This window comes from Phragmites australis, chromosome 1 (assembly GCF_958298935.1).
Source record: "Phragmites australis chromosome 1, lpPhrAust1.1, whole genome shotgun sequence".
Lineage (NCBI taxonomy): Eukaryota > Viridiplantae > Streptophyta > Magnoliopsida > Poales > Poaceae > Phragmites > Phragmites australis.
The window spans coordinates 6076709-6095434 of record NC_084921.1 but is presented as its reverse complement, the minus strand read 5'-3'; the positions used below and the strand labels follow the sequence as shown (position 1 = coordinate 6095434).

The following is an 18726-nucleotide window of genomic DNA, read 5'->3' as shown; positions in this document are numbered from 1 at the left end:
TACCACAATCAGCGCTCAAGCGTGAAGGCATGGCTACCACCAGGCTAGGCTGCACATAACCTGCGTTCTCCTCCTAATTGGTAAGAGCTCCTGATCTTAACGTCTTCCTATGATATTATCTTAAACTCCAAGGAATAGATTAGATCACAGGTTCTACTCCAGCAAACCATATATGTTTCTATATGACAACTATTACATGATTAGGAGGAAAAATCGAGTGCCGGTACTAGACACCCTATTTTTTGTGCATAAATGTACTGTGGTTGATGCCTGCGGTGTTTGCAACTGTGGACGAAGGTGCTGTGCTGCTGGGGCAGGGCCAAGAGAGCATGGAGGCCGCGCACCCTTGCCCCCAGTACTGCCTGCAAGTCGACTACGTGACCTGCCCGTCGTCCGGCTCCGAGGAGCTCCCGGCGAGGTGCAACTGCTTCATCTCTCGTATGGCACTCAGCTAACCTGCTCTTAACCAAGCGCACAAGGGCGTGACTGCACGGGCCTCAGCTTGATCATGTGTAGGAATGCAAGTTTTGTATTTTTTTTTTTAGTTATTGGATCAATCCAAAACTCAAAAAATAAACTAAAGATTTCCTCCCACCTAATTATGTTAAGAAATAAATAAACTAAGTAGTGGCCATCGCACATTCTAAGTTTCTGACATTCCCTCACCATGTCAAAAACCACCACATTTGCTATATACTAGAATCATCAAAGAACATTACCTAACTGCATAGGTGTGAAAAATTGCAGCTACATCATTTGCTATTGGTTGTCAATAAATAGCCTGACTGAGGTTGGGTGCTCGCTAATGATATTACTGTGAGTAAACAATAAATAGCCTGACTGAGTTTTGTTATTTGCTATTTGCTACATCATTTGCTATTCGCTGTAAGAGACGTTACAGTGAGTAAACAATGTTGTACCGATGAAACAGGTTCTCTCCATGCTCTCTGTAATCTGCTAAGCTGAAAGTTTGTTTCCCAAACTTACTGGAAGCCGCAAAGGCAGCTGCGCCCCTCCACGCATCTAGAATGGGGTCAGCCGCTCTGACAAGCTTCAGGGGTGCAAGGTAGGGTCGGAACTGCCGGATCCCGGATTCCAGCCGAGGGACCAAGCCTGGGAGCAGGGAACTCCCGCCGGTGACGAGAATGGACTGACAGAGGCGCTCCTTGACAGATTCGTCCTCCATTAGTCTCCTGAGCGAGATGCTGACCATCTCATCGATGCCAGCCTGGTCGATTCCTATCATACCAGGCTGGAACAGCACTTCAGGGCAGCGGAACCGCTCAATCCCTATGGCAATTCTGTAATCCTCTGCAGTAAGAGGCCGGACTTTGGGAGGCTCCGGAGCCAGTTGAACAGCTTCAGATTTGGAGACAAATGTAGGGTCAATCTCCTGCACATGGAGGCATAAAATGATTTCTGATTATAATAGAAATTGTTGGTTTTTCAAATCAAACTAAGATAGGATAAAATTGTCAGCACTAGTGAAATTGGGATGTTACCTGGAGCTTTGATGCTATTTGAACAAGTTCCGATTCATCGTCGTCGTTCTCATCATCGTCATTGCCTTTGCTCATCTTATTGTACACTAACCAATCTTCATCTCTCATGCCAAAAGTGTCCTCACCTTTTCCCCGATCAAATGCCGCAGAAGTAAGCAGCCGCATCCTTTCTTTCTGAGCTGCATTTAACCGTTCACCACGGCCTACGCTACCAGATGAACTATAGTTCCCATTTGTCTGGCTGCCATTAACTTTTTGTCGCTTCCTCTGCTCCAATTTCTCAGAAAGTTCTGAATATCGGGCATGAAGCTCTTCAAGGTATAACTCTGGGTTCTCCCTGTATAGTTGAGTGAAACAGATTACAAGAACAGCATAGAACGTCTGGCAAATATTTATAACAGATTTGAGATAATTTGTCCATAAGAACCAGGATGTGGATCCAATCATGTACTCTATATATCTGAGACAGGATGTAGACAATTCATACTGAATTGTAGTTGTAGATGCGCAATCTTTAATATGACAATAATAATAAAATGGTAATAAAACATAGTGCATAGCCACACTTTATTTTCCTGTTCAATGTAGCAGCAGGGTTTGGCCCTTTGTTCTCATAAAACATTGAAAACAATGCTGTTTCTAAAGGGTAATCACTATTCAGTATTGCAAAATGCAGGATGTAGTTCTCCTATATTTGGACGTTGATGAGCGAGGGATAATATCGGAAGAATAAAGAAATTGTTAAAAGTAGCTTTAAAATAACTATGTTGAAAATAAACAAGATGGCACCATGAAATTTCATATAGGAGGATCTTATCGTTGGATGCAAGAAAGTACGAGGATCATATGGGAAATAAATTTCAGACTGGAGATATCACAACTTACGCACGCCTCTGTTCTTCTTGCTTCTCCTTCAATGCCTCCTCTTCAGCACGTTTCTGCTTGGCACGCATTTTGCCCTCTGTTGTGGTTTTAAGCAATATCTGTTTCTTCTTTTCTTTTAACTGGTAAAATATACAAAAGTGGAATGCACCAATGGTCAGTTGTTGGGGGTCTCTAAACTTGGGAGAATATGTATATGCAGTGTACACACAACATGCACATGCCAGATGCCCCCAAAAGCACATGAACAAAATCCCGTGGATAATAACTGAACAAATGCACACCTGTTCTGGTGTCAACATTTCATCAGGGACAGACACAAGCGGATATTTATCAGCCCCTGAGGCATCTGCTTTCTCCTCGTTACCATTGGACTCCCCCTTTGCTTTCCTTAGGGACTGGGTTGCTTTCAAAATAGCAGATTTGATTTCCTGCTGAGAAAGATATCCAGATCTACCTAGAATAGCTGTTGCTTCTGGTTCTTCAGCTCCATCAAGTTGCTCCATTAGTTCCTCCAAATGAGAAAGTTGTTTTTCCAGTTCCACTATCTTCTGAGACCTCTTTGCAGCAGCCATTTCTCGCAAACGTTGACCAGCTTTTTCCTTTAAAGCTGCTTTCCTTGCAAGTTCTTCCTCGGATGGTGGTTCTTCCTTTGGTGGGGGAACCCATGGTAGCTGCCAATACCTTGTTTTCTCTTCGGCTTCTTCCTTCTTGTTCTGCAAAGCAAAGTGATCAACCCATGGTGTTACAAGAGTGTTCAAATAACTAGAACACATATTATAAATATACTTCCGGACAAAAAAAAATCAAGGTCATGAATTAGAATTGCAAGAATCCTATAGAAAAGCCCTATGAAGTCTACACAAATGCATTTGAAACCAGAATTCGATAATTCTAAACTTTATATGAGAACAGAACAATATATACAAATATCTTACCTTAAATATCTGCAACTCTGACATATAATCAAGAGCTATATAACAATGCTCCTTCTTCAGCTCTTCAGCCTTTTCCCATGTAATACTTGCCCTATTCAATGTAAAATGGTATTGTTACATGGTTGGAAAAATAAATATCATGAAGTACAGAAATATACTGCTGTCACCTACGTGTGATAGGGATATTTAAGAGAGAGAAGCTGCCTCAGAAAATCAGTAATGTGAAGTCCACCAACATTGGTTCTGCAGCATGCCCCAAGCACAGGTTGCCCTTTTAAAAACTGAAAAACAAATCCAGCAAAGCTTTTAGTTCACAAACAATTCAATTTGAAATATATAGGTGCACAAATGCAATTTTTAGAAGAACTTATTTCAAAAAAACACATTACACCCAAGGAAAAAATATTGTTTACTTCAGGGACGATGGTCAAGGAAAAATTTCTGCATTGTGATTAATACATTACACCCAAGGATGGTCTAACCTGCACAATTTGGTAAGCAGAACATCAGCAGAGTACTGAAATGTTTTTCTGCCTAAAGCTTCTCGCAATCACCCACTAGATTAAGGCAAACTTTTGACTGATGTTGTAGGGCTGGGAGCGTGACTCAACAAGTTTCCCGAAAAGAGTAAGAAATTTTACAAAGTACGTTTGGATATCAACAAGAATGCATCCTGACTCTGTAGCCCCATGAGCAAAGTCTTAGTAGTGGCAGTTTCTCTCTTTTTGACAACCCACTTAGCAAATGATATAGTCTTAACAGTTAAATGTATCCATCCAGAGTTACAAAAATTTAAAATGCATTCAATGATATTTCCACACATGCAAAAAGGATTTATATATTGCGAAAGTTGGAGAAAGGCATATCTTGGGGACAAAAACTTACTGGAACAACATGGCAAGTTCCATGTTCACAGGAAACAGCTAACCCATCTTCTCCACAGTTTCCAAGTTTCTGGTTGTACTTATAACTAAACGAATTGTCGATGCCAAATGCTACAGCTCAGATAGGAAGAAACAGCATTAGCATTTCCATCCTTATGCCAAGTTCATTAATACCATAAAACCAAATGTAGTTCATAAAAATGGCACATCAAGATCCTAAGAATTATTACCAATGGATGGCACACTATATGTCTCGAAGAGTAGTTCTGCCATTCGGGCTCGAGAAAAGGATGGATTGCATTCACATTCTGTCATAAGAATTGGATGGCCCACCTGTCCAGAATCATTGTTAGCTTTCAACAGCACTCAACCAGATAGTAGTTTGTGTGAAAAGGCACAATTTCTGAAGTTCAAAGGATACACAGATAGATAATACAGGTTAGGAGCTGTAAGTATTTTAACTGTTCAAACCTAATATGTGTGTGCATGTCAGACAATGACTAACATAACTGAAAAGATGTGCAGGGGTTCCACTATGAGAACATGAAAATGCTGGTTCAGGAGCACCGACTCTTCCGGGGTTACCGCTATCATGTACTGGAAGGAGGACAAGACTTATTAACTGAGACTTCACTTAATGGCCCGTGTTCATGTTATATCTAAAATGGAGTTGCTTAATACAACTCACTTCTTGTCATTTGCCTCATCTGTTATGAGAGACTGAGACTTGGGTTCCTCTTGAAAACCTTAATACACTATACTTCACGTGAAAATGCCTACTGATTAACTACGTTTCAACTGCCATATAAGAATCTTCCATGCTAAAATCTGCATCTAATGCAAAGCCCCCTATCATTAAATTCATTACACACACTGTGCTGGTAACTAATTCCATCGTATATAAACAATCCATAGTTCCCTCATTTGTGATTCGACGGGACCAGCTGAAATTGACAGCTTTGCTATGTTTCAAATGCAAAGTAAAGCAACTTACCAAATAAAAGAGAACAGAATAATAAGTCAATAGCAACACCAAAAAAATAGAAAACGTTTTGGAGAGAAGCCATAACATAATGACAGGTCACCTCTGAAGTGGCACCTAATCGATCAAAGCCATAGTCAAGAATCTGCAATACAAAAATAATACCATGTCTGAAAAGATTAAAAGCAATAATAAGCCGTTCATTTTACAAAATTATTACAGCCTAGAGTGTAAAACATCATGATCCTGAAAATTAAGCAGTCACATGCTGTTCTCTATATCTTGGAGCCCTAAAAATTGCAATTGGCATATAGTGCCATAGGGACCATATGAGTTACAAGAGAGATGCTCATTTGGCTACACAATGCAGCCAATACTCAATACCAGAAAGTTTAAAGGGGGTATTTAGCTTTGACAATGTTTTGTTTATCATCAACTTCCAAACACAGGTTATGCACATCGAATATATCATTTAGCACCTAATTTATATTACTTTGATGTTTTCACCCTGATGAACTTTTCTAACATAATTTATAAAGAATGTGATTGTTTTAATGTATTCTAGAGAAGGATGGCATACAGATTTATCACTGTTTAATCTATTTCAAGACTAAACATGAATAAAAAGAAACATTAATAGATCTATCTTAGAACTAAAAAATGGTGGATGATGTCATAGAAATAACGAACATATTCCATGTACTCGAACTGATAGACAACATCATCATCAAATGGTGACCGAACTGTGGATCTTGTACAATCAAAAAACTTCGTTAGACCTGGATCAGTGTCCCCAACAATTGAGACAGTTTCACCTGTACCATGGAAAACAAATTGTAGTGAGTTGAATTATAAAGCTTCCGTGAGTCCTCTAACAAGTCTATCAATTGATACAGGCATGAGAGCTTCAGATAAGTAAATTTGTGTTCCTTTCACGTATTCATTCAAAACGACGTGAAACTTATAAAGGAATTGACAACAATGAGCATAGAAAGTAACATCAGATCGTCATAAACAATATTATGAGTCTTTGAGATCAAATGAATTTAATCGTTGAGTCAATTTCGTGGGCCGAAACAAAATTAGCTCTTGCAAAAAAAAAAGGGGGGGGGGGGGGGGGCTAATAGTACCTAAGCAGCATGCTAATTGAAATCAGCTTGCGTAGCACCAGAATCGAACTCTCCAACCCACCCAATCGGTCCAACGATCAAACCAAGTCACACAAACAAACAAAAGTGCAACCACTCTTGAATTTCCACAGCAATTACAACTTTTGGCCACAATTCAAATACCAGCAAAAAAAAATACGGCATACTAAAGTTCTAAAAAAAACACAGTAAGGAGCAACTAAGCAAGCACAAAAACAAAAATTCTATACTTTTCACTTCAGTCGACCACCGAACCAAAACAGATTAACGTCTTCAAAGAAAAAATGTGGCGTACCCGAGCCGCGGTTGCGCGGCCTCTGCACGACGTTGCGGAATGAGACGCGCGGCTCCGCCTCGCCCGCCCACCTGCACGGAGCAACCATCGCGTTACAAAGATCCTCGGAGGCTTGCTAGGGTTAGGGTTTGGGGAGATCCGGCGCGGCAGGCCCCTCCTACCCGATGCGGAAGGTGGAGGCGCCGTTGTCGATGACGATAGGGGTGGACGACGAGAAGCGGGCGAAGTCGGTCTCCCGCGGCGGGCGGGTCACCGACGACATCTCGCCGGCGGCGGCGAGAGGGCTCGCCGGAGGCGGAGGAGATGGGTTCGGGGCTTATGGTAGCTTTTGACCTTTTGATGTGTCGTCGTCCTCTTCGCGACTCGAGTTACTTGGCAATTGACACTGTGGGGAATATTAACGCAAAAGCCCCTGGATTTCTCACGTAATTTGTGTGCAGGACATCAAGGGATGTACATACGTGAATACGTGCTGGTTAATACCGTATTTCCTTTCCGATACGGTATTCAGGAAATATTCATGTGACTGTTATTTTCTTTACATATACATATGACCTGTATTACATATATTTGTATCCAGATAATTTCATAAGATGTATGAAAAATAAACATATGCTTCATATTCCTTTTTAATGCGACTCACAAGCTCGAGTTACTTCGCAATTGACATTTTAGGGAGATTATCTAAACGATCCCTGTATTTTTCACGTGGTTAGTGTGTAGCTCATCAGGTAATGTACAGACGTGAATACACATTAATTATACCACTTTTGCTTTTCTACATGCCGTATTTAGAAAAATATCATTTACACTGTAGTTTTCTCTACATCTGACGTGCAATCCCCGTATTACATATACTCCAAATAATTGTGTATTTGTATCCAAAGAATTTCACATGATGCGGAAACATTACATTTTTCTTCCATATTCATCTTATAACGGCACATGAAGTAGTATGATACAATTATATCTATGTTACATAGCATGATAAATAGTTATCTACTTCTTTTGTTAGAGAAATTACTCGTTTTTTTTCCATCTACCCATGCACTTTTAATCAGTTTGTTCGTTTGATTTGTATTTGTCCTATGTTCGTATCATGAACAATCTGCTTTTGTATTTGAATCCATGTGAAAGTAGAGGTTAGGATGACACCAATATCTGAGTATATCTGACCGTTTTCAACCTTACAATTGGTGTCTTTATCATTTATTTCTTCCATTCAATTCCTTTTTGCTTAAGGATTTTGTCGAAACATTGTTTCCCGTGTGGTGGATGTATCTAAAACCTCGCTTGCACAAAAATTGCATGCAATAGTTGGTAGGCAAAGAATTTACGCATAGTGTGTGCATCTACTTGCAGAGTTGCAGTTATAACTATTCAAATTTCCCGGTCATAATTGTATACGACTTTACTTTGCAGTGTGAAAAGGCTTGTAGAGAAATTACAACTTGAAGATATCATTTTTTTTACATGAAAATTTCCATTGCCCACAGACTAGGAGCAAGCAAAACCTCGCAATTCCCAATCGATTGTTAGATCTCGAGGTTATACAAGATAAGAGAAAAGTACAATTTCGTTATAAGATGCACTTGCACTTGTCCATTTCTCTCAAATTTACACAAGCGAATTTAAAATTCCTCAAGAAATTCCCTCAAATCCACTCCTTTGCTCAAAATGAAAGAGTAAGGAATTGATATGAGATGTATTGCTTGAGCATCCATAACGAATTATATAGAATTATTAGACCGGGCTCCTAGAGATAAGATTATCTAAACGATCCTTGTATTTTTCACGTGGTTAGTGTGTAGCTCATCAGGTAACGTACAGACGTGAATACACATTAATTATACCACATTTGCTTTTCTACATGCCGTAATTAGAAAAATATCATTTACACTGTTGTTTTCTCTACATCTGACGTGCAATCCCCGTATTGCGTATACTCCAAAGACTTGTGTATTTGTATCCAAAGAATTTCACATGATGTGGAAACATTACATTTTAGCGTGATAAATAGTTATCTACTTCTTTTGTTAGAGATTTTTTTTCATCTACCCATGCACTTTTAATCAGTTTGTTCGTTTGATTTGTATTTGTCCTATGTTCGTATCATGAACAATCTGCTTTTGTATTCGAATCCATGGGAAAATAGAAGGTTAGGATGACACCAATATCTGACTATATCTGACCGTTTTCAACCTTACAATTGGTGCCTTTATCATTTATTTCTTCCATTCCATTCCTTTTTGCTTAAGGATTGTGTCGAAACATTGTTTCCCGTGTGGTGGATGTATCTAAAACCTCGCCTGCATAAAAATTGCATGCAATAGTTGGTAGGCAAAGAATGTACACATACTGCCGCTGGAGATGACTGTGGTTGCTCCACCGGCTTGCCGTCCATCCGCACCGCAATGCCGGTGAACCGGACCGGCTGCTGCACCTCGTCACCACACCTTGGCCGACGGGCTCCGGCGCGGGCGGCTGCTCCTTATTATGGTCGAGCGGCGGCGCGAAGTCCACCTCGCAGTCCGTGTCGGTGGCGCAGACCGCGTTGGCCGGCCGCGCCTCCACCACGTCCAGTAGTACGTCCGCTCGCCCTCCATCACCGTGATCGTCTCGTCGGCGGTCACGCACGGGTACTTGCGGAAGTTGTACTCCAACCTGCGACGTGTTCCGGGACCAAAAGTTAGCAGAATCACACTTCACTCGCAATGCCTAAAAGTAAAAGAGAATCAAAATCTTTTTTTTTCCCATCATCAGAGACGACTTCACTCACAGGTCCCTCGGGTGGGAGACTTTGAGGAAGAAGTCCGCCGTGTGCGGCTGCAGCTTGACGAAGGTGGCCTTGGGCAGCGGCGTGCTCCTCACCAGCACGAGGTCGTTCTCCACGAGGCCCAGGTGCGCCATCAACTGAACCACAAGAAAAGAGAAAATTTGCAGAGATGCAAGCAATGTCAGTTTCGTTTCATGTCGACTGAATTACGGGCAAGAGATTATTTTCTCGAGGACGTTCATTACCCCGCTCTGGACGTGGATGAAGCCTTCGTCGGCGACGAACTCAGAGCACGCCGCAGTGCGAGCCCGCTCCGTGCTGGGGTTCTGGATATGGAACAGCATCGGATACTCGATGTCATGGGTGAAGCTTATCTGTTACATCCGATTTTAAAAAATAAATTAGATGTATTTCAAATGTACGTTAGAATCAAGTTTTCATACATACAATAATATTATCAGTGATAACATAACTGTGTTATTAAATAACGATAATATCCATTATAAAAGAGGGCGTGCGCCGATGAATTCGGGCGAGCGGCATGGCGGACACGGATGCGGGCGCGAGGACGAAGCTGACAAGCAGGGCCCGACTGTCCGCGAGAGAGGGGGAAGATGGGCTGGGCTTTTATGATGAAATGGACTGGGCCGAAAGCTGAGCTGTGGGCTGAAGAACTATGTGGGCCGCGATAAAAAAAATAACAGTCGTCACACTATCCAGGGCAGATTGTGGCATGATAACTGCACAAAAAGATGCAACAGAGCGTTAGAACAAACACATCTTGACATCCTGCAGGAAAGAAATCGGTAGCAAAAAAAAGAAGAAAACAATCAGTAGTCAGAGAGAAAGAAGCAGCTTACCCCTGTTTCCGTCCTCGTCGACGTTCTCCTTGTTCAGGCACGATATCGGCAGGCAGAGGTAGTACTGCACTAATGTTTCCTTCTGCAAACCGAGATAGTCCTCGAAATCCTGCACGCGTAGATCAAGGTTAATCACGCCATCAGATAACTTTCTAATCTATCGAGGTATCTCTTGTAAAGGCGAGTTTTGCATGCAACAAATTATTTGTTTGCTTTTGATCTAGACAGATTCGTGTGTCTTTTGTCAAGGCAAGTTCTTGTTTCCTCAATTGACAAACAAATATACAAACAGCAACTTCATCTTTCAGAATCCTGCGGTGAAGACTAACGCCTTGTCGAAACACGCGAAGAACTAAGCAGCTATGAACACACCAGGGATTGAAATTGGAAGAGGATGAACTGGAACAAAAAGAGAAGAGAGAGAGAGGAGTTCGGAAAGCAACCATACCATCGTGAACTCGACGATCTGCCGAACGGAAACCCTGTGAAAAGCAGAGCAAAATCAAATCGGATCACAAGCCTAAGTGAAAGCTCTCATATATATAGCAGTATTACCTTAGACACTCGTGTCTAATTTATTTTCCGAATCAGACACTTGAAATATAATCAGATTCCGAGTTGTATTTTATATTTGTAAATTTTGTTTACTGAATTAAACATCTGAATCCAAATCTGATCCTAATAACAATATTGTATTCGTCTCCAGTAATACTAATTCACAGGAGTGTCCTAGATCCTAAGATCATCCTCAAGGGAGCCCCTTCGCGGATAAGAATCTCTTCACGAAAGTATTTTCGTTTCTTTCACGGTTCTGTTATGAAAGGATTTTTAAGGATATTTTTTTTACGACGGGATTATCTGTTCTTTTACTGTACGAATAGAAATATTATTAGAGATAATAAAAGAAACGAGAACAGAGAGAAAAATTATGAAGAAAATGAAATGTACGAAATATGATTGAGGATGGTGTAATGCAGAGCAGATTAGAATCGGTGGCGGATACGCTGCCAACTCGTACACGGCTTGGAGCAGCAATCCGGACCCACGTGTCGGTGGGCCACACGGAGAAGTTGGGCCCCTGGCCTGTGGGCCCACTCGGCATGCTCAGGGGTGGAGATAACGGGTTCGGCGCCCCTCTTTTGCTGTTCTTCGCGTTCTCCTCCTCACCGGCAGCTCCTGCTACGGCGCGAGTCCCCTAGATCTGAACCCTAAATTAGGGGTGATGAGAGGGGGCATCGAACCAGCTAATTGCGGCGGCGGCGATGGCGGCAAAGCGGGAGCTCTCGAGCACCCTCAGGAGCCTAAAGGTGAGGACCCCTCCCCCCCCCCCTTGCCCCCTCTCTAGGTTCTTCTGTCGCCATGGTTTGGCATCTCACTGGGTTGTTTGTGTTTGTGTGGCGTCGTTGCAGTTTATGCAGCGCGGCGCGGCTGCGCGGGAGGTCGAGGAGAAGGCAAAGGTGGAGGTGAAGGAGGAGGTGGTGATGGCGGCGGGTGCAAGTGTTGGCTCGTCGGCTCAAATCGCTAGGAAGTGGTATGGAGATTAGAAGTTTCGTTTTTTTCTTCTGTTCCTGCTCTCGTAGTCATATGTTGAAATGACGTGTTTTCGAGAGATTTGGGATTCAACGAATTGGTAGGGGAAGTTGACTTCAGTGTAGCATGAAATTTTTGTATACTATAACAAGGTGAATATGTGCAACATTAGTTTTAAGCATGATTTTGAATTTTGATCCAAGCAAATGGAATCACACACGGGGAAGTGGAATCACACAATTTGGGATACGGATGGTGTTGGCCAAGTTTTACATGCTAGTGCAGTTACGTGTCCATCTTTCAACTTTCATTATTTTATTCTCCAGCATTATCGTACATTGAAAAGATAGGTGCACATATAATCAGTTACAACTAATTATGTAGAAAAATTCTGATGAAAAGGAACAACCCTTTTTATCTGTCTGTGCAGACTAAACCAGTACCATTTCTTTTTGCAGCATAGTTATTATGGAGGGTAATCCACATCCAGGAGCTGTAAAGGGTCGAATGTCATTCCAAAATTTCAATCCATCTATCGATGTGAGTCTGGAAGTTCGCTTTTGTTACATGTCATTCTGTCAATTATGTCCATGTAGATGTGTGTCCCCTTACAAAAGCCTAGATATGTAGAAATTAAATGGAGAGGCAAGAGGTGACTGCCAAACAGAATCAGCTTCACCTAGTAATTATCATCAAGACAGTGCAAACTCTAGCAGGTTAGTTATTTCTCTGTTAAGTTACCTTGGCCATTTCATCTGCCACAAAATATATTTAGCTTTAAAACGAGCATTGGTCTACTGTGTGTGTGTTGAACAACTTATTTAGTTTCGATCGCTGAATTGTCTAAAGCAGAAAGAGCCGGAAGCTCTTAAACTAGTCACTAAGAATCAGGTAGGTCAGGGTCACGGTGTGCCACACAAATTTGTATCAGTTTGTTAGAGCGTATGGGTTACTGGGATTTTCACAATGAACACCAATGTGGGGATCAGTATGTTCAGGAAACCTGTGAAAATCATTTGTTGAGCTGCACATGTCATTTGGACTACCCAGATACGAGCTTTGTATCTTTCAAGGAACAGGGTATATACTTACGTTGTCATGTTTCACTGAATGAGGATGATGGAAATTGCAAGAGTAATTCAGTTTGAGAAAGTTTTGCATATATGCTATGAAAGCTTCAGGACTTGCATACATACTTACAGAAGTTCATTCTTTACCGTAGTAAAGATGTCTGGTCAAAATCAAATTCAATGTTATCACTAAATAACCCACCTGTACGTCATACGAAGGGCTATGGGCACAATATTCACCATAAAAACACTTGCATCTATAGTTCTATACTTCACATCAAATTGCTTCTGTTAGCTGCTCAATATCATTGAAATGTTATCATATGGATGGGTGCATCATTTTTGTTTGGCATATGGGCGAAATGAATTTGTATGTGATATCTTTTGCGATGAAAATGTAGAGGGGATGAAGTACTAGCATCAAGATTTAGAGACTCCAACATTGACAGTTCAGAAAGCATATCCCTGAATGAACTAAAGAGGAAACAGCCTGAACTTGAGATGGAAACACCACCATCTCATAAGCTGCCAAAGGCCACAGGTCGAAATGTTGATGGTGGGTCATCTTCACAAAGCAACGGTCATGGATCTCGCAATTCGAACAAGCGTGAGAAGTTTGACTTTAATCTTCTGAGACCAAAGAAATCAAAATGAGGTTCAAGGTGCCATAACCATGACTAGCTCTTGTACTACGTTTGTAGTTGTACCCGATTGGTCATTTGCCCTGTTTTGTGGATTATAACTAGACAGCTGGTAACCCTGCGGTGGCATTTCTGTTCTTAACTTAGTGAGATAATGAGATGTCTATCATTATCTTTCTCCTGATGTGTTGTTTACTCCATTACTCTGCTGTAAGATGTGACGTTCTGCAGCAGTAGCAGCAAAGAATACAATTTTGTTTTCTATGTTTTGTCTCGTACATTATTGGTAAGGTGATGATGTTCAAAGTTGCATTGCAGCATGATTATTTGATTTTACTCTTCGCTGCATTCACATATATTGGAAGTGAATGGACACCGTGCCTGGTGCTTTTCACCCTGCGCTTCATCTCTCTTGTGCTGTTCCTGTGGGATGGAAAAAAAAATTGCTTTCCTATTGGACACCATTGCCTTGTCTTCAATGTTTGTATCGGTCCCAATTTGAATGGTTGTTGCGTGAAGAATATTTCATGCGAGTGTTTTGGAATTTTACAGGAATTTCGTAGGAAGTAGATCTTATATGATTGCCTTGGAAATCTTCAGTTACAAACAAGCATGTGAAATTTTTGTCATTCTGCTTTGGCGAGAAGGCATGAATTACAATAACAAAGATGAATAAATTGCCTTTCCAAAATGTTGGGAGGAAACTTTTAACTAATTCTATCATGTTGGACCCACCTGTCAGTGACACGATATCGTCCGGATGTCTACTTGCTTTCTTTCTTCGCTTTCAAGTTTCAGTCTTGCAGTATAAATCTCGGCGCATCGGCGTTTCGCCGCTCAAAGCTAAACCCAAGCTCCAACCTCGACTAGCCGGCGACGGCAGGAGAAGCCAGCATCCCGGGAGATGCCGGCAGTGGCAGCGGCTTCGTCGGCCGTGGAGAGGCTGCAGGCGGCGGCACAGGACGCGGCCAACTCCTCATCGCGCTCGGCCGCCGCCTTCTCCTAGCAGGCGCAGCAGGTCCTCGTGCCCAGGGCCGCCGGGTAAGCCGTCTCCACCGACACGCACCTCCACCTCCTCTGATTCGCTGCTTCCTCGTGTTAAGATATGTGGTTTATTCTTGTAACAAATATAGATAAAGATAAGCTTAACCTGGCTATAGATAGATTCTGTTAGGAAGGCCGGTGTTTTGCAATCTTATCTATATATATACATTGTATTCCTTCTGCCGAATCATCGGTTAACATCAACACGCAACCACCGCACCGTCGGTGTTCATCTATGCTTCCGAACCTCTGATTTTCTTCATGGTATCAGGGCTCCTTTAGTTCTAGATCGGTTTTTCACCATGGCCAGTTCTTCCGCCACCACCTCGAATCCATTGTTCGGTTTCCGGGTTTCTGAGAAACTGAGCAAACAGAATCATGCGCTATGGAGTGCGCAAGTTCTTGCCGCTATACGCGGTGCGAGACTGGATGGCTACATCGACGGCACTGCCGCAGCTCCTTCGGCGCAGATCGAGAGGAAGGAAGGTGAAAAAGGCGACAAGGTGACAATGATCTCCAATCCGGCGTATCAAGAGTGGATTGCTGCGGACCAACAAGTCCTTGGCTTTCTCTTTTCGTCGGTGTCGCGGGATGTTCTCATGCAAATCGCAACATCCAAGACCGCGCGCGAAGCCTGGCGCGCCATCGCGAGTATGTTCACGTCACAGACGCGAGCACGCTCCCTCAACATCAAGCTCTCCCTGGTAACAATGCAGAAAGGTAATCTGTCCATCTTTGAGTACTTTGGAAAGATGAAGGCTCTTGGAGATGAAGTCGCTGCATCCGGTAAACCATTAGATGAAGAAGATCTAGTAGCTTATATTCTAAATGGTTTAGATGAGGACTATGAACCTGCTATTTCCGGTTTGATGACAAGGGTAGAACCTGTCACTTTGGGAGAATTATATTCTGTGCTGCTAAACTTTGAGAACAGGCAAGCTCTTCGCAATAGCACGTCCTCAGCAAATGCTGCAAATCGAGGGCGCGGTGTACCACCAAATCGGGGTGGTGCTGGTCGCGGGCGCGGTTCGCCATCACCTCGCGGACGTGGCAATGGCGGGCGTGGCAAATATGGCAACAACAAGCAGCGGGTTGACAACCGACCCATCTGCCAAGTCTGCTATAAGAGAGGTCATGCTGCTCCTGAGTGTTGGCATCGTTTTGACGAGACCTACACGCCTGATGAGAGACATGTCGCTGCTGCAACACACGCCGCCTATGGAGTAGATACCAACTGGTATCTTGATACAGGCGCTACGGACCACATCACCGGTGAACTAGACAAGCTATCTGTCCGGGAGAGATACAAAGGCAATGATCAGATTCACGCAGCAAATGGCGCAGGTATGGAGATTAAGTATATTGGTAATTCTGTTATTTCTACCCCTAGCCGTAATCTCCATCTAAACAATATCCTCCATGTGCCACAAGCTAAGAAAAATCTAGTTTCTGCTCATCGCCTTGTTGAAGATAACTTTGTTTTTCTTGAAGTTCACTCTAAATATTTCTTGGTTAAGGATCGAGCCACGAAGAACACAATCCTTAAAGGGAGGCGTCAACACGGGCTCTACCTTCTTCCGTCTCCATCTTCACCGATGAAGGAGGCCCTGTCAGTCACGCCTTCTTTTTCACGATGGCACAGTCGCCTGGGTCATCCCTCTATCCCAGTTGTTACAAGAGTCCTTAGCTCAAATAAATTACCTTGTCTCTCTGAGTCAAATAAAGAATCAGTTTGTGATGCATGTCAAAAGGCTAAAAGCCATCAGCTACCCTATCCCAAGTCGTCAAGTGTGTCCCATTACCCTTTGGAACTTATTTTTTCCGATGTTTGGGGCAATGCCCCCAGTTCTGTTAGTGGGAAGAAATATTATGTCAGTTTTATTGATGACTACAGTAAATTTGTTTGGATTTATCTTCTTAAAAATAAGTCAGAAGTCTTTGATAAGTTCCTTGAATTTCAAAAGCTGGTTGAGAGACTCTTTGATCGAAAAATCATAGCTGTTCAAACTGACTGGGGAGGTGAGTATCAAAAACTCAATTCCTTCTTTGATAAAATTGGCATCTCTCACCATGTTTCATGCCCTTATGCCCACCAACAGAATGGGTCTGCAGAGCGAAAGCATCGGCATATAGTTGAGGTTGGCCTAGCCTTGCTTGCTCATGCTTCCATGCCATTAAAATTTTGGGACGAAGCTTTCCTTGCTGCCACATATCTCATAAATCGCATTCCCAGCAAAGTCATCAACTTTGACACACCGTTAGAACGTTTGTTTAAACAACATCCTAACTACACTTCTCTTCGTGTCTTTGGATGTGCTTGTTGGCCAAATCTTCGTCCCTATAATACTCACAAACTCCAGTTTCGATCCAAACAATGTGTCTTCCTTGGCTATAGCACCATACACAAAGGATTCAAGTGTCTTGACCCATCTACTGGTCGTGTCTATATTTCCCGTGATGTTACATTTGATGAAAATGTTTTTCCTTTTGCTCAAATGCATCCAAATGCCGGCGCTCGTCTCCGCTCTGAAATCGCTCTCCTACCCGGCTATGATCAAGGGGGAGAAGTACAGAATTATCATATGCCTAATACTCCTAATACCGCTTGTGAAGAAGTTGCAGGAGAAAGTATTTCAGGTGTGCACTTCCGGGTGGATGAAGCAGACGAACAGAGTCCTGCGCAGGAGGAACTTCGGGATCAACATCAACAGACTGCAGCCGAACAGAGTTCTGCGCAGGAGGAACTTCGGGATCAACACCAACAGACTGCAGCGCAGTCTGTGACCGGCGACGGTGACACATCTCCGTCCAGCTACTCTCCCGCTGACACGCATGCACGGCGTGGGCCGTTTTCCGCTCAAATAGGCGGTCAGAGCCAACCAACGGGCGTCATTCTCTGCGGGAGTGATGGTGTTGACGCGACAGCGCAAAGTAATGCAGATATCTCTGCGGGCTCCCTTGGCACTGAATCAGGGGGAGACACATATACTCTGGAGACTGTTCCTACAGGATTGTCTGCACCAACTCGGCCTCATACACGGCTAAGAAGTGGAATACGAAAAGAAAAGGTATATACTGATGGTACAATTAAATATACTTGTTTTACTTCAACTGGTGAACCTCAGAGTGCAGATGAAGCCTTAGGTGACAAAAACTGGAAAGAAGCAATGGATGTAGAATACTTGGCCTTGATGAAAAACAAAACGTGGCACCTGGTTCCACCCCAGAAAGGAAGAAATGTAATTGACTGCAAGTGGGTTTATAAGATCAAAAGAAAGGCAAATGGAACTCTGGACAGGTATAAGGCCAGACTGGTGGCAAAGGGCTTCAAGCAAAGGTATGGCATAGATTATGAGGATACTTTTAGTCCTGTTGTCAAAGCTGTCACTATTAGGATAGTATTGTCTATTGCTGTTTCTAGAGGATGGAGTTTGCGCCAGCTTGATGTCAAGAATGCCTTTCTTCATGGAGTTCTAGAAGAAGAGGTATATATGAGACAACCCCCAGGGTATGAAGAATCCTCTTCTCTAAATTATGTTTGTAAGTTAGACAAGGCTTTGTATGGATTAAAACAGGCTCCTAGAGCATGGTACTCGAGGCTAAGTACTAAATTGCAGGAGTTAGGCTTTAAAGCTTCAAAGGCAGATACATCACTGTTCTTTTATAGTAAGGGAGATGTCACAATGTTCTTGTTAATCTATGTTGATGACATTATTGTTGCAAGTTCTGTGCCTAGTGCAACCCCAGCTTTGTTACAGGATCTTGGAAAAGAGTTTGCCTTAAAGGATCTGGGTGATCTTCACTACTTCCTTGGTATTGAGGTAAAAAAGATGAGCAATGGAATCTTATTAAGTCAAGAAAAATATGCATCAGATGTACTACAAAGAGTAGGAATGAGTGATTGTAAACCAGTCACTACACCTTTGTCTACCTCTGAAAAACTGTCTATAAGTGAGGGCAGTTTGCTTGGGGTAAAGGATGCAACACAGTATAGGAGTGTGGTTGGAGCATTACAATACTTAACACTAACAAGGCCTGATATTTCCTTTCCAGTAAATAAGGTGTGTCAGTTCCTACATGCTCCAACTACTGAACATTGGGCTGCAGTTAAAAGGATTTTGAGATATCTTAAATATACTGTTAAAATGGGACTCAAAATATGTAAATCTTCATC

At 42.5% G+C, this 18726-nt stretch overlaps 2 protein-coding genes, 1 non-coding gene and 1 pseudogene across 5 annotated transcripts; 2 read left to right on the top strand and 2 right to left on the bottom strand.

Moving 5' to 3' along the window:
- Window positions 1-728: 728 nt before the first annotated feature.
- LOC133892605 (actin-related protein 5-like) lies at window positions 729-7000 on the bottom strand. Its single transcript, XM_062333516.1, has 12 exons — window positions 6793-7000; window positions 6632-6702; window positions 5879-6003; window positions 5292-5333; window positions 4437-4539; window positions 4208-4317; window positions 3494-3603; window positions 3323-3413; window positions 2669-3100; window positions 2388-2506; window positions 1503-1839; window positions 729-1393 (listed from the first exon to the last, which is right to left on the bottom strand). Exons 1-12 carry the CDS (start codon window positions 6891-6893, stop codon window positions 896-898), a joined length of 2139 nt encoding a protein of 712 aa, XP_062189500.1. The 5' UTR covers window positions 6894-7000; the 3' UTR covers window positions 729-895.
- Window positions 7001-8884: 1884 nt separating this feature from the next.
- Window positions 8885-11369, bottom strand: LOC133930630 (uncharacterized; annotated as a pseudogene).
- A 60-nt stretch (window positions 11370-11429) lies between these two features.
- LOC133892428 (uncharacterized) lies at window positions 11430-13798 on the top strand. 3 transcript variants are annotated; one of them, XM_062333230.1, is made up of 6 exons: window positions 11430-11574; window positions 11677-11798; window positions 12001-12081; window positions 12256-12337; window positions 12428-12513; window positions 13269-13798. In XM_062333230.1, the coding sequence occupies exons 1-6, from the start codon at window positions 11530-11532 to the stop codon at window positions 13519-13521; spliced, it is 669 nt and encodes a 222-aa protein (XP_062189214.1). In that variant the 5' UTR covers window positions 11430-11529; the 3' UTR covers window positions 13522-13798. The 3 variants fall into 3 exon arrangements, with proteins under 3 accessions (XP_062189214.1, XP_062189298.1, XP_062189381.1); XM_062333314.1 differs by lacking the exon at window positions 12001-12081; XM_062333397.1 differs by lacking the exon at window positions 11430-11574 and having other exon boundaries at window positions 11694-12081.
- Window positions 13799-15343: 1545 nt separating this feature from the next.
- On the top strand, window positions 15344-15482 carry LOC133891373 (small nucleolar RNA Z247). Its single transcript, XR_009904195.1, has one exon. It is a non-coding gene; the product is annotated as a small nucleolar RNA Z247 (small nucleolar RNA).
- The last annotated feature ends 3244 nt before the right edge of the window (window positions 15483-18726 follow it).

Coding starts and splice junctions, on each gene's coding strand:
- LOC133892605 (XM_062333516.1), bottom strand. CDS start 6,893: ATGTCGTCGGTGACCCGCCCGCCGCGGGAGACCGACTTCGCCCGCTTC. Junction 4,540..5,291: donor GATTAGGTGCCACTTCAGAG/GTGACCTGTCAT, acceptor GATTCTGGACAG/GTGGGCCATCCAATTCTTAT. Junction 1,840..2,387: donor CAAGAAGAACAGAGGCGTGC/GTAAGTTGTGAT, acceptor TCAACTATACAG/GGAGAACCCAGAGTTATACC.
- LOC133892428 (XM_062333230.1), top strand. CDS start 11,530: ATGGCGGCAAAGCGGGAGCTCTCGAGCACCCTCAGGAGCCTAAAG. Junction 11,799..12,000: donor GCTCAAATCGCTAGGAAGTG/GTATGGAGATTA, acceptor TTTTGATCCAAG/CAAATGGAATCACACACGGG. Junction 12,338..12,427: donor ATTTCAATCCATCTATCGAT/GTGAGTCTGGAA, acceptor CTAGATATGTAG/AAATTAAATGGAGAGGCAAG.